At 45.3% G+C, this 15,862-nt stretch overlaps 1 protein-coding gene across 1 annotated transcript in view; it reads left to right on the forward strand.

Moving 5' to 3' along the window:
• The window catches only part of LOC120917626 (rab9 effector protein with kelch motifs-like), a 42,527-nt gene extending 30,091 nt beyond the window's left edge, over positions 1 to 12,436 (forward strand). The window contains exons 9-11 of the mRNA XM_040329068.1: positions 1,411 to 1,465; positions 8,699 to 8,796; positions 11,761 to 12,436. Coding sequence (XP_040185002.1) covers positions 1,411 to 1,465; positions 8,699 to 8,796; positions 11,761 to 11,966 — 359 coding nt within the window. The 3' untranslated portion in view covers positions 11,967 to 12,436. The remainder of the gene's footprint in view (positions 1 to 1,410; positions 1,466 to 8,698; positions 8,797 to 11,760) is intronic.
• The last annotated feature ends 3,426 nt before the right edge of the window (positions 12,437 to 15,862 follow it).

The raw sequence follows: 15,862 nt of genomic DNA on the forward strand, positions 1-15,862 counted from the left end.
TACTTTTTGCTATAATAAATATTCCCAAAAAGATATAAAAAAACTTTTTTTTTTTTTTTTCCCTCAGTTTAGGCCGATACGTAGTCTTCTACCTATTTTAGGTAAAAAACTCATTATGAATAAGCATTTATCGATTTGTTTGCGCAAAATTTATAGCGTTTACAAAATAGGAGATAGTTTTATTGCATTTTTATTATATATATTTTTTTTTACTACTAATGGCGGCGATCAGCGTTTTTTTTTTTTTTTTTCGTGACTGTGACATTATGGCGGACACATCGGACAGTTTTGACACATTTTTGGGAACAATGTCATTTTCACAGCAAAAAAGGCTATAAAAATGCATTGTTTACTGTGAAAATGGCAGTGCAGTTTAGGAGTTAACCACAGGGGGCGCTGTATGTGTTGTGTGACCTTATATGTTTTTCTAACTGTAGGGGGGCGGGGCTGGACGTGTGACGTCATTGATCGTGTTTCCCCATATTAGGGAACACACGATCAATAAAGCTGCCACTGTGAAGAACGGGGAAGCTGTGTTTACACACAGCTCTCCCCGTTCTTCAGCTCCGGGGACCGATTGGGTCCAACGGTCACGGAGCTTCGGACAGGGTCGCGGCCCACGGCTGGGCACTTAGAGGACGTACATGTACGTGCTTGTGCCCAGCCATGCCATTCTGCCGACGTATATCTACAGGAGGCAGTCCTTAAGTGGTTAAGGTACATTTAAAACATAAGTTTACCTTTTGTGAATATGTTGCACCCATATTCAGGGTGTAACATGTTATGAATGCATCAGCTCTCGCCCATCCCTGCTGCGACAGCAGACTGGGGATCTCCTCCCCTTGTCTGCTGCCACAATAAAAATAAAAAATAAACTGTGAGGAGCTCTGCCCATCCGGCCTTGTCACTCATTCACAGTCATCTGTGAATAGAAAACAAGATCCGACAAGATCCTTTGCGGCTGTCAGCTTGTAGTTTTCAATGAACTACTATGGTGCTGTGAGCGCTGTGGTAGTTCATCGAGTCTACAAGCAAGCCAATACACTGACCAGTGTGCTGATCACTGGTTCAATGCTTTACAGGCCCCATTAATAAATGCATTTTTTTACCTACAAAAAAAATGTGCATTTATTTTTTTTGTCAAAAAGTGAACTTATCCTTTAAAAAGGCTATATAGCTCCTATTTACCTTTTTTTCTCAAGTCCATTTAAATGTTAACACACATTTCTAGATAAAGCAAATGATAATAAATGTGTTTAAAAACACAAAAGTGTGAATAGATCAATAGATGGGTATTATGTACAAAAATAATAATGATAAACATTTCTGTTTGAGCCTTGAATGTTTTCATATAGTTGCTATCTGTGTTTTTCTTTTGATCAAACTCCTAATGTTTTTACTTTGCTATAGGACTTATGGAATTCTCGCCAGTTGAGGTGAATGGTAGCTCCCCCAGTCCCCGAAGGTAAGGAAAACGTAGTAATTCTGCCTGGCCTTATCTGTCGGAGTGAGCCCCCATAAGTTAAAATATCTCAATGAGCTAACTGCCTTTTCTATTGCAATCACATTTCCACTTTAATTTTTTGGTTACATGCAATGAAGGAACTTATTGTTGTGGGCAACATGTGGAGATTTATGTACAAAAACTGAGCAAAATATTGAGCTCCTAGAACCAAAGATGTTACAACTGTTATGCCGCGTGCACACGACCGTTTTTCGGGATATAAAAAATGAATTATTTTTTTATGTCTTTAAAAACGATCGTGTGTGGGCTCCAGAGCATTTTTCACGACATAAAAAATGGGCATTAAAAATTTAGAACATGCTCTGCTTCTGTTTTTAGCAGCCGGGAGGTGACCGGTGGGTGGTTCTGCCTTGTAGTGCCGGATGACACAGCGGTGGGGCATTATGGAGCCTGAACCTGGTGCTTCTGCCCCAAAATGCCTGAGTTAACCCTTGATGCCCCTGCCGCATCTGTTGAGGCAATGTCGGCTGTCCTGGAGGCGTTTCTCGGCAGGTTTGAAGCAGAAAAGTGGCAATAAGGGGGGTAAAAAGCGCCCCCTCCCTGAGCCTGCTTCTGGGGATGTCTCTGACACAGAATCAGGCCCTGCTGTTGCGTCTGGCTCTGGTTCTGTCATGTCAGATGATGCAGGCTTAACCCACACGGACAGTGAGGATGACTCTGCTTCAAGGACAGTAAATGATAAGGAATTTGTTGGAGCTCTTATTTCTGCAGTGCGTGATACTCAGAAACTTGAGGATTTGGCGGAGGCATCGGATGTGCCAGTCCCTTTTGGGTTCCGCAAACCGCCACGCACCACAAAAGTGTTTCCTTGTGTTCCATGTTTGGACAAATTATTGTACAAGGAATGGGATACGCCACAGAAAGTTTTTGCTGTTCCAAAATACTTTGCGACCAGTTATCCCTTTTGAGGATGTTTTTTTAAAAAAGTGGGTCTCTCCTCTGTATGTGGACCCTCCCGTGTCCAGACTGAGCAAAGCCACCACGTTGCCTGTGGAAGGGGCTCTGCCTTTAAGGACCCCGCAGATAGGAGAGTGGAGGCTGTGGCCCGCTCCATGTTCACAGTAGTTGGTTTGGCTGTGAGACCGGTTTTGGCCGGGACTCTGGTGTCACAGACTCTGACCAAAAGGGCAAAGCTTTTGCTGCAGGAGCTGGAGGCACAGGATGCTTCCGAGACCTGTAAGGACCCGGCTGAACAGTTGGTTCAGGGTCTGAAGTTTTTCTGTGAGTCGGTCCTGGATACGCTCCCCTTGCTTTCCAGGGCCTCCGCCTATGCAGTGGTTCTGCGCCGCCTTGTGTGGCTGAAATGCTGGGCGGCGGACCAGTCCTCAAAGAAGGCCTTAGTGGATTTACCCTTTAAGGGTGAACGGCTTTTTGGGGCATCCCTGGATGACATCAAGGATGCCACGGGTGGTAAGAGCACGTTGCTCCCACAGTCTGGGAAGGGCAAGGAGCCTCGCCATAAGCAAGGGCCCTCCTTTACTACCCCCAAGCGTTTTTTTCGTGTGGCGGGAAAAAGTTTGCAAGGTTCTAAGACCCCCGCTGCGGGGCAGAAGCGCACCTGGTACCACAAGCCCAACAAGCCTGCGGACAAGACTGCTTTCGCCTGTGTCTCGGGTGGGGGGCCGACTTCCCGGCTCGGTGGAGGTCTCTTCTTTCCGACCGTTGGGTTTGCGAAGTAGTTTCCTCGGGGTACAAGATCGAGTTTCTCTCTTGTCCACCAAACAGATTTTTTCCTTCCAACCTCCAGCTTCCTCCGGATTGCCAGAAGGATCTGTCAGGGGCTGTCCAGGATCTTCTGGTCAGGGGAGTGATTGTGCCAGTTCCCTCGATGGAACGGTTTCAGGGGTTTTACTCCAATCTGTTTGTAGTCCCCAAGAAGGAAGGGGTCCGTCCAATCCTGAACCTTAAGGCCCTCAATTGTTTTGTCAAAGTGCAAAAATTCAGGATGGAGTCGTTTCGCTCGGTGATAGCAGCGCTCCATCAGGGTGACTTTATGGCGTCCTTGGATATCATGGACGCGTACCTGCATGTTCCCATGCACAAAGCACCAGAAGTTTCTGCGCTTTGCGATCGGGGAGAACCATTTTCAATTTGTGGCCCTCCCGTTCGGCCTGGCATCGGCACCACGGATTTTTACCAAGGTGCTCGCCCCAATACTAGCCCTGCTGAGGCAGCGAGGGATCGCTATCGTGGGATCTCTGGACGACCTTCTCCTGAGAGCTTCCTCAGGCTCAGAATTAGAAGAGGACGTGTCTATCACGTGTCAGACTCTCCAAGAGTTCGGCTGGCTTCTGAATATCCAGAAGTCAGTGTTAGTTCTGTCTCAGCGACTGGAATACCTGGGGCTAGTCCTGGATTCCGCGGAGGCGAGAGTTTTTCTCCCAACAGAGAAACTTCAGACACTGCAATCAGCGGTGCAGCAGTTGTCGACCCAGAAGTGGTCATCTCTTCGATTCTGCGTGAGGGTTCTGGGTCTGATGGTGGCCTCTTTCGAAGGCAGTTCCGTATGCCCAATTCCACACCCGAGTGCTACAGAAGAAAATTCTGTCACGTTGGGACAAGTTCCATTCATCTCTGGATTACCAGATTCAGAGTCATCTGGTCAAGTCTTCCCTGGTGTGGTGGTTGACGTCTCCGGTGCTTCGGACCGGAAAGTCGTTTCTGCCGTGCTATTGGACAGTGGTCACGACGGATGCCAGCCTCTCCAGTTGGGGGGGCGTTTGGGGCACCCAGTCAGCCCAGGGGCGCTGGACTCAGGAGGAGTCCCGCCTTCCAATCAATGTACTGGAGCTCCGAGCAATCAAGCTGTGCCTTGCCAGGTGGTCCCTGGATCTCCAGGGCCGACCGGTCCGGATTCAGTCCGACAACGCCACGGCCGTGGCATACGTCAATCATTAGGGAGGCACACGGAGCTCAGCTGCAGCGATGGAGGTCGCGCACATCCTTCGGTGGGCTGAAAGGTCCGTTCCGGCTCTGTCGGCCGTGTACATTCCGGGAGTACAGAATTGGCAAGCCGACTTCCTAAGTCGCCAAACACTAGACCAAGGAGAGTGGTCACTTCACCCGGAGGTGTTTCAGGCTCTGTGCCAGAAATGGGGCACTCCAGACGTGGACCTTCTAGCATCCCGTCTCAATCGGAAGGTGCCACGGTTCGTGACCAGGTTAAATGACCCGTGGGTGGACGCGTCAGACGCGTTGGTGGCACCTTGGGGGTCACTATCGCCTAATTTACGCCTTCCCTCCTCTGAAGCTTCTTCCTCGACTGCTGTGCAGAGTGGAAACCGAAGGGATTCCAACAATCCTGATCGCCCCAGATTGGCCGCGCCGCTCCTGGTACGCGGACCTGGTGCGTCTGGTGGCAGATGCCCCCTGGCGTCTACCCCTGAGAGAAGATCTTCTGTCGCATGGTATGATCTTCCACCCTGCTTTACAGTCGCTGGCTTTAACGGCGTGGCTGTGTAACGACACTACTGTGTGAGTACTATTAATTGTGTTGGATCACAGCTGCAGAGGCTTCTCAGGTCTAACCGCCAGCTCACTCTCTATATAGTCAGAAAGTTTGGGGTTTACTCATCACATCCTCATTCTGAAACCAACATAAACTAAATAAAGTCTCTCAAGTAATATGGAGCGTTCCTCTCTAATTAGCATAGGCTGTATTCAGGAGATTATTATGTTTGAGTGACAGTTCTCAGTATATGGCAACTATAATGTTACTTCACATTAATAGACTTAATACAGTACAGGAATAAGCATAGTCCATCACAGTAATCTGAGCACATAGTAGAAATGGTCATTGCTGCTCTCCATCCAAGCAAATAACATACAGACTGGTTATGCTATTAAAGCGATATGATACTTGCGGTTCTGCTGAGTCTTGTAGTACACAGTGTGGAGGTTGCAGGTGGAGAGTAGAGAAATCCCAGGTTCCTGGATGCTGGATGAATCTGTGTAGCACAAACAGGGTGTAATGGGCTGTGGTAGTCAGCCTGCTTGAGTCAAGGAGACAGGTAATCCTTTGGCTGGATACAGGTGGGGTGTGGTATCTGGCGATCCTGGGGTTGTAGGTCCGGACAGGGTGTTCCCAGGTGACGGCAGGTATCCAACACAATAACGGAACACCCTGCCGTCATCTCTGGGACATTTAAATAGCCCCGAATTCGCGGGAAAAGCGAGGAAGGACGCTGGGTCGCAGTTCCGCGTTCCAGCGTGGAGCGCAGACGTCCGCGCACCGGAAGTGACGCGGACGTCTTGCAGAACGGAGCGCAGCTGCCTGAACAAGGCACAGCTGCGCTCGTTCTGCGGACAGGAACAAAAGAAAAAACATGAGGGATGTTAGTAACATCAGAGATGTTACAGGCTGTTGAGAGCCAGGTGTTGAAGGACCGGGGCCTATCAGGCTCGTGGTTTCTACCATGCTGCGTGCACCGAAGTCTACTTCACGGAGGATTTACCATCTTACCTGTGTGAAGAGATGAAATGGCACCCCCCTTCATATGTGGTGCCCCGGATTCTGCTGTTTTTACAGCAGGGTGTGGACCAGGCTCTCGCCTTAAGTACGGTTAAGAGTCAAATTTCGGCTCTAGCTGTTTACTTTCAGCGACCCTTGGCAGCGCACTCCTTGGTGCGTACGTTTGTGCAGGGAGTCTGGCATGTGGCCCCTCCTGTGCGCCCTCCACTGCCCCCATGGGGCTTGAATTTAGTCCTCTCGGTGCTTCAGGATGCTCCCTTTTAGGACATTCGGAAGATCCCTTTGTTGACTCTGTCACAGAAGGTGGTTTTTCTGGAAACAATCACATCGATCAGACGAGTGTCTGAACTGGCGGCCTTGTCCTGCAAGGCTCCCTACTTGGTCATCCATGAGGATAAGGTGGTGCTGCGGCCGCAGCCGTCTTTTCTCCCGAAGGTTGTTTCAGCTTTTCACATCAATGAGGACATTGTGTTACCATCCTTATGTCCTCGGCTGAAAAACCCGAAGGAGGCCACTTTACATACCCTGGATGTGGTTCGGACCCTACGGGTGTACTTATCTGCTACGGCTCCGTTCCGGAAGTCGGACTCACTGTTCGTGTCTGTGAATGGTCCTAAGAAGGGTCTGGCGGTCTCGTTGGCCACCATTTTCTAGGTGGATCAGACAGGTTGTGCTTCAGGCCTATGCCCTAAAGGGGCGGGCGCCTCCCTTTCAGGTTACGGCGCATTCGACCAGGGCGATCGGTGCCTCCTGAGCTTTTCGTCATCAAGCCTCTGTGCTACAGGTGTGTAAGGCTGCGACCTGGTCGTCGGTCCACACTTTTTCAAAGTTTTACAAGGTGGATGTGAGTGCATCTTTGGATGCCTCCTTCGGCCGCAGGGTGTTACAGGCGGCAGTTTAAGGTTGGAGTTCTTCCGTTGAGTAACTCCGGTTTTGTTTGGGGTGAAGCTTGGTTTGCTGTGTTGTTTTCCCACCCCTCCAAATTTTTGACACTGCTTGGGGACGTCCCTAAGGTCAAAGGCTGCTGTGTCCGTCCATGAATGGAAGAGAAAATAGGATTTTTGTACTCAGAGTACAGTACTGAGAGAGGGGATACTAAAATTGATCGTTGGGTTCGTGATCAAACCCAAAGCCTATAAGTTGTTGTGGTATGGTGAAAGTAATTAGCAGTTGTTTCAAGGAGCTGAGGAATTGCATTTGAAGAAGATGGCTGAGGACTAGTTGGGAGTGTGCCAGGCTCAAGGTATCTAGCCAAGGTTGCCATATTTTATAGTACTTGTTGGCAGTGTTTCTATGTCGATACATTAGCTTTTTCTTAATAATGATGTTATTTACCTGCTCAATCCACTGTTTCCTTGTTGGATTATGCGGGGATAGCCATAAACAAACTATCTGTTTGCGGGCAATATACAGTAATCTCAATACTGCCACATTAATTGGAGGGGTAAAAAAATTCCCATCAACCACGCCTAGCAAGCAGGTAATTTGATAAACAGACGATCTGGTATCTGTTACAGCTGTCCAATATCCTCGTTGGCTCCCTTATATTTGGGGCACATTGGGGAATCACTCCTGCCCCATCTGTGAAGCATCACCGGAGTGCGTTAGGTTCTGTTTAAATAGCTGAGAGAGCCTGTACAAGGGTGAGACCGAGACGGCTGGCATAGACTGCAAACATAATTCCCAGGTCTTGCTCCCACCTATGTCTACGCGGTAGTTTAGCTGCATCCCGTGTTGAAAAAGTATTGTATATATGTGAGATCATGCCCCTTTTGTTCTGTGTGGTAAGTATGTCAGTTATTAGCGGATGTTCTATGAGTTCCAGCCTGAACCGTTGTACCTGTGATAAGCATGCCTAAGTTGGAGGTATCTATAAAATTGGTGTTTTGGCAACCCAAACTCCTCCTGCAAGTCCATGAAGGATTTCAAAGTGGTTTGATTATAGAGTTGGGAAATGTAACAAATACCCTTGGTCTCCCAGGACTGAAACCCCTCTAGTTTATGCATTTCCTTGTAGCAAGGGTTATTCCACAATGGGGTATGTACCATGAAGCCTGTCATACCCAAACTGTGTTTGATCAGGCCCCATAGTTTTGTCAGTAAATGTATGGTTGGCGTTGATTTAGGGTACCGGGGAAGTTCAGCCTCAAGATGAGAAACAGCTGGGATACCCTGTGTGCCAGAAAAGAGTAAACTACAGATAGGGTCTGCCAGATCTGCCTCGCCCCAGCCACCCAGGTGTTGGAACTGAGAAGCCGGAAAATAGAGTCTGATGTTGGGCACTGCCAGACCACCCTGGTCCTTACTGTACTGCAACGCTGAGAGTTTTATTTTTGAATTTAAGCATTTGCTTTCTACTGGTTAGTTAGGGGGCGGGGGCTGGAAGTTGTTTTAAAGCTTTGTTTGGATCTACCCAGGACTTCCACTTTAATGCCCCTTGTATTAACAATTCCTGGTATTTTCCAGTAGTTGCCCTGATCACCAGGTTAAACTGCAAACTTTACTTGTAATGATGTCTTGTGCCAGAACTGATGGTGGGAGAAGCACAGATAAATGTCAGCATGTAGGTTTTAAATGTACACTGTCGTGCTTACAAAGCAAGGTGTTTTTTTTTGTTTGTTTTGTTTTTTAATAAGTTACTTTTACTTTATTTATATATCTGTAAAATGTATTACATAGTTTTGTTGTTTTTTTTTTTCCAGTTGGCATTCAGCTGCCTCAGTGTCTGATATTTCTTTCCTAATCCATGGAGGCTATGATGGAAATCAGGCATTAACTGACACCCATATGTTTAATACAGGTACAAATGTGACTTGTTTAACTTTTACCTTATTTACAGTGTTTGGCTTTTGCTACTGAAGGGCTTAGAATGAGTCTGTTGGCCGTTTTAAACTCTTAAAAGTTGCCTACCAGTACATACTGTTATTGTAAGCTCGAAAAATCTCTTGTGTGCCTACAATTTGCTAAGGGCTTGGCTTCAGGCATAAAGATCATTAACTGCTGTTTCCCTGTATGATGAGAGTGTGCTTTTTAGCAACTGAGGTATTTGAATTGGGCATGGGAATTGAAAGGTAACATGGATCGTTTCCCATCTAATAGTGATAACAGGCACGTGGGGCTTCCTGTCAGACATTATCAATCAAAGAACAGGCAGAAGAAAAATGTAAGAAAGTACACTGCCTTGAGAAGGAGCAAAACATGATAAACATATCTAGCATTTTGGAAACATATGGAGGCATATAGGTCAAAGGTTTTTTTAAATCCAATTTTTTCAGCCATGGGCTACAGGAAAAGAGGCCACTAGAAGTGGGAAGCCCTCATGCAGCAGGTCTGCCGGTAGCCATTCTCAACCTGCAGAGTGGAACTTTTTAGGAACTCTTCAACAATCAAATCAAACTCTTAATATACCAATACGGCAACCTTAAAGTGGTTGTAATTTTTAACTAAAATAAAACCTGAGACTTTACAAACCTGTTATACTTACCTGCTCTGTACAGGCGTTTTGCACAGAGCAGCCCAGATCCTCCTCTTCTCGGGTCCCTTTTCTGCTCTCCTGGCCCCTCACTCCTGACGAGTGCCCCTACAGCAAGCGGCTTTCTATGGGGGCACCGAGCCGGATTCACAGCTCCGAGTGTCCATTTAGACATGGAGCTGCAGCCCAACTCCTTTATTTCTTCATTGGCTGACTTACAGCAGTGGGAGCCAAGGGTGCCGTGCTGCTATCCAGCCAGTGATGAGGGGGAATCCCGGGGCAGCCGAGACACTCCTACAACATTGCTGGAACTAGATGGGCTCAGGTAAGTATATTGAGAGGGGGCTGCTGGACACAGAAGGCTTTTTATCTTAAAGTGGAGGTTCACCCAAAAAATAAATTTTTAACATTAGATTGAGGCTAATTACAGGAAGCAGAATCAGGTGTTATTTTTTAAATCAATGCAGTACTTACCGTTTTAGAGATAGATGTTCTCCGCGGCTTCCGGGTATGGGCTGCGGGACTGGGCGTTCCTATTTGACAGCTTTCCGACGGTCGCATACAGCGCGTCACGAGTTCCCGAAAGTAGCCGAACGTCGGTGCGCAGGCGCCGTTTAGAGCTGCACCGACGTTCGGCAACTCGTGATGCGCTGTATGCGACCGTCGGAAGGCTGTCATCAAATAGGAACGCCCAGTCCCGAAGATCATACCGGAAGCCACGGAGAACATCTATCTCTAAAACGGTAAGTACTGCATTGATTTTTAAAAAAAACACCCGATTCTACTTCGCACAATTAGCCTCAATCTAATGTTGAAACATTTTTTTTCGGGTGAACCCCCGCTATAATGCATAGGATGCATTAGGATAAAAAACCTTATGCCTTTACAATCACCTTAAAAGCACATATTGGGTTGTGCCAGCCATTGGTCCTGAATATTGTATTTAGAGGAACATCCTTTATGTAAATGTAATAACTTTTTATATGTCAGGGTGGAGTTTAAGTCCACCAACCATTGTTCGAATGATGAAGGAGTTGTCTACATCCAGGTCTGCTGATAGTCACTTCAAATACTTATTTGCTATTGTAAAAAAATGTGCTACAAATTAGATGATTGAAAATGATGTTAAAGAGACCTAGTCATGGGGGGAAAAAACAACTGCTGCAGGTTTAAAGTGCACCTTATCTGCAGTAACCTCCCACAACCTCCTGTCACAAATGAATTTCGGGCCTCTGACCAGCAAAGCTCCAAAATGTCCAAATAGAGTTAGAGTTTGCCTTTTCCTTCTGCCCCCACATTTTTTTTCCGGCCCATTATGGGCAGCCTTGTTGGGAAAAAGGTGTGTATAGAAGGCAGGAAGTGTATGATGCTATTAAGAAGTATGAAAGCTTTGCCCATTCAGATATAGGAACAAGATTTTAGAGACTGCCTGCATGTAATATCTGTAATGCGGCATACACACGACCATTTTTCATGGCGAGAAAAGGGCAATTTTTTTTTAATTGGTCATGAAAAAACGGTCGTGTGTAGGCTCCAGAGCATTTTTCTCTTTAGAGCCTGCTCTATTTTTTCTCGTTGTTTTTCACATCGTGAAAAACGGTCGTGTGTACACTTTAACGAGGGGGGAAAAAACACGCATGCTCAGAAGCAAGTTATGAGAAACGAGAAATTAGCATAAACAGCCCAAAGGGTGGCGCCATTTGAATGGAACTTCCCCTTTTATAGTGCCGTTGTACGTCACCGCGCTTTGCGCAAGTATTTTTTTTTCCACGATCGTGTGTATGCAAGGCAGGCTTGAGAGGAATCGCGTTGTTTTTTCCCCATGACATGAATAACGGTCGTGTGTACGCGGCATAACATTTTTTTTGTAGATTTTCCATGTTCTGTCCTTTGTGCAAATTACACATTTAATTTGGTGGGAGAACCTTTGATGAAAGCTGAACTATAATCTGCATACAACTACTGCATCACATTTCTAAAGTACGTATGCAACATCAAAATAGTTCAACTGTTGCAACTCTGTTTTCCTCTCCATCAAAATAAATGTAATGTGTAGCTAGTTGTTACATGACATTTTGTCTTGTTGCCAGTTGACTCAAAATGAAGGAACAGTATGGGTTACAGCTTACAACTCTTTGAGCTTATGCATGAAACCTTAAGTTCAATAACAGAATCGCCAAAATGTGTTCACCTTATTTACAAATTGGCTACTGTACAGTGGAATAGTACATTGTATTGATTTGGAAAATATTACATAATTCAAATGTTAAGGTTTTTTTTTTTCTCTTACAGTGACAAAGACTTGGACTGCTTTGGTTCACAAATCATTGCCTCGTTCACCCCGCGCAGGGTACGCTATGCTGACCCTCCCCGCTGTGCAAGAGGAAAGTAAGGATTGCAGTCCTCAGGAATTGCTGATCTTTGGTGGAGGAGACAACGAGGGGCAGTTCTACTCTGATACTGTCAGACTGCAGATAACAGATATTGTGAATCTCTAGAGTCCGGACTTTGCTTCTGTTTATAAATCTGACTTTTTATTTTGTATATAAACATGTATTGTATAGAATTTTAATAAAAGCTGATTTGCTTAAAGTGGTAATAAAATGGCTACTTAAATACAAATTAAGTGGGCCCCCCTGCAGGGTAGGGTTAAGTCGTAATGTACTCATATGCACAGCATACTAGCACATTTTGACACTTGCCTGTAAAGCGGCTCCCTCCTGCACATCGTTGTTATGGATACCTGGCGCTGCCATCTTCACCCGCTCTGCCTTCCGGGCTCGTGGGCTCTGGCTGTGTGACTGGCCAGAGTCATGGCGAGTCGGGTGCCCTTGGCTCCGGCACTTGGCTCTCAAGGTACGACACTAGTATGCTGTCCCTTTAGAGCGCATGCACCGGTGACGTCACTGGCAGCATCGCTTGTGAATATCTCCTAAACAGTGTAAGTTTAGGAGATATGCACTGTACCTATAAGTAAGCTTTATTATAGGCTTACCTGTATGTACAAGTTCCTGTGCAGTAGTCTACTTTTACTTTAAATAAAAATTTACTGTAGGTAGTCATATTTAACCGAAAAATGTATGTATACAGCAAAACGTTCAAATGGGGATAAAAAGCGACTTTTAAGTGTGATAACAGAGCTTGTTTTATTGGGTTGTACATATGAATTCTACATGCTTGTTTCACTGTAAGGGAAGTTTTATACAATTATGAGTAGTTGGCAGTTTTACATATTTTTAAAATGTTGTTCTTTGTGTCTAAAAGCTGCCTATTTGTTATTTCTGTCATACGGAATGCTATCAAATACAGGTATTTGTTAATAGAAGTGCTGTTTTTCTTTGCCTCTTTTTGATTTTTCATGTTCGCGTCCCATAGACTTTAACTGTGTTTAAAGGCTTACCTGTAGCATAAAGTGGTCTGTAATGCCCTGTACACACGATCGGTTTGTCTGCTGAAAACAGACCGATCGTGTGTGGGCCCTATCAGTTTGATTTCCATCAGTGAAAAAAAAAATAGAACATGTTTTAGATTTTTTCCTATGGATAAAAAAAAAACAATGGAAAAATCCGATTGTCTGTATGGAACTCCATCAGTCAAAAATCCACGCATGCTCAGAATCAAGTCGACGCATGCTTGGAAGCATTGAACTTAATTTTTTCGGCTCGTCGTAGTGTTTTACGTCACCGTATTTGGACACGATCGGATTTTTGACTGATGGTGTGTAGGCAATACTGATGAAAGTCAGCTTCATTGGATATCCGACGAAAAAATCCATCGGACTAGATTCCATCAGATATCCGATCGTGTGTACGAGACTTAAGGGTTTACAACCACTTCAACTGTGCTTATATCATGAAATACGGTATTTAGAAGTCTGTGACACTGTTCTGATGTTGAATTGGGTGTAAAAAAGCTGTCTGCTTGGCAACTTCAGACTGTAGGCTTAGTATGGGGCGAGTGTGGGTTGTACCAAGATGGCTGTGATGGACATCACTTCCGATATGCCTAATCTGGATGGAACACAACAATGTTGCAGGGTCTTATGATACTGCAGGCAGGATAGCCAGCTCCCTGCAAAATACTGTATATTTTTAAAAGTTAAAATTGAACTGGAAATTGTTTTGTTTTAACACAATAATGATCTGAAGCACACTAGCAAATCTACCAAGGATTTATATACACTAACAAATTGAGGCCGAACTCCAGCTCACACTGCCTTTACAGCAACTGTTTTTTTTTGGGGGGGGGGGATAGAGGTTTTACATGAATAAAAAAAGCTGATCATTGTAGGCACCTGTCAGTGGTAAATGGTTTGTCTCATCCTTGTAAATTGATACATATGGAAGACCGCTTGTTCTCTTGAAAAACAGACTTATTGGCTATGAATATAATAAATTCTTTCTTTTGGGTTTAATAATGCTTTAAATAACCAAAGGCTAATACTGGGAAAAAAACGGCCAAATAGGAAGTAATTTAACTATGTATATCTCTTAAAGCGGGGTTCCCCCCCCCCCCCCCCCCAAAAAATGTTAACATTACATTTAGGCGAGTTTTTAGAATGACAATCGGGTGTTTTTTTTTTTTTTTTAATCGTTGCCGTACATACCGTTTTATAGATATATGTTCACCGCGGCTTCCGGGTATAATCTGCGGGACTGGGCGTTCCTAATTTATTGACATGCTTCCGACCGTCGCATACAGCGCGTCACGAGTTGCCAAAAGAAGCCGGACTGCGAGTCGGCTCTATAAGGCGCCTGCGCACCGACGTTCGGCAACTCGTCGGAAGCATGTCAATCAATTAGGAATGCCCAGTCCCGCAGATTATACCCGGAAGCCGCGGTGAACATATATCTATAAAACGGTATGTACGGCAACGATTTAAAAAAAAAAAAACACCCGATTGTCATTCTAAAAACTCGCCTGAATGTAATGTTGAAAACATTTTTTTGGGGTGAACCCCCGCTTTAAGATTGTAAGACAAAAAATACTTAAAGCGGGGGTTCACCCTTAGAGGGCACTTTTCCCCCTTAGATTCCTGCTCGTTATTACTAGGGGAATCGGCTATTTATTTTAAAATATGTGCAGTACTTACCCGTTTACGAGACGCATCCTCTCCGTCGCTTCCGGGTATGGGCTTCGGGAATGGGCGTTCCTTCTTGATTGACAGGTTTCCGAGAGGCTTCCGACGGTCGCATCCATCGCGTCACGATTTTCCGAAAGAAGCCGAACGTCGGTGCGCAGGCGCAGTATAGAGCCGCACCGACGTTCGGCTTCTTTCGGCTACGAGTGACGCGACGGATGCGACCGTCGGAAGCCTCTCGGAAGGCTGTCACTCAAGAAGGAACGCCCGCTCCCGAAGACCCATACCCGGAAGCGACGGAAGAAGATGCAGCTCGAAAACGGGTAAGTACTGCTTATATTTTAATATAAATAGCCGATTCCCCTAGACCGAACGAGCAGGAAGCTAAGGGGAGATTTTTTTTTTTTTTTAAATGGGTGAACTCCCGCTTTAATACCTAAAATATTTGGACAAAATCGGCAACAATATATAAACAGAACCATGATAGACATGTGACCCGTCTACTCTTCAAGCACATATACAATCAATATGTGAATCATGGTGACATCTAGTGACCAAATTCAGTAATGCAGAACAATGTCACTACATACTGTAGTGTGCACAAAATATAAAAACAAGGAAAAAGAACAGAACAATTTTAATGTAACAAATCCAAGGTAAAAATGAAAATAAGGTGGCATTTGCCCTCCTAAAGAGGCGCTCCAGTCTCCTGCAGAAAAAAAGTCAGAGGCTACAAATACTGCAGCTGCTGACTTTTAACATTAGGACAATTACCTGTCCAGGAATCCAGCAGTGTCCTCACCTGAGCTGATTTTTTTTCCCAATCGTCTGTATATAGGGTGCTGCCGCAGCCATCTCCACTAAAGGAAACTGTCAGTAAAACTGTGTGACTTTACAGCCGGATCCTTGCTGCACATGTACCAAGCGCGCTACACTCTCCGATTGGGCTGGCTGCGGGGGAAGGAGGATGGGGCCAAACTTCCGACTGAGTTCGCCGTGGTACCCAGGTACACCAGATGGTGGAGCTTCCCTTTTAGCCTTTCCAGATCTTGTAGTTTTTTTGGCCTGAAATTAAAATGGATTTGATTGGGTTTTTGATTTACACATCTTAAATCCAGGGTGCAAAATATGTATAAAGTTGAACTCACTGTAAAATGTGTTGGAATATTATGTGTTAAAGCAGAACTATAGGCACAACTTTTTATTTAATTTTGGATAGAGTAATTAAGGGTTATAACCCATATCGGATATTTTTTTGCCATCTTTGTGCCATTACAGCGATCTTTCTTCACTTAGTGTCCCATAGACAAACAG

Source organism: Rana temporaria, chromosome 11 (genome assembly GCF_905171775.1).
Source record: "Rana temporaria chromosome 11, aRanTem1.1, whole genome shotgun sequence".
Lineage (NCBI taxonomy): Eukaryota > Metazoa > Chordata > Amphibia > Anura > Ranidae > Rana > Rana temporaria.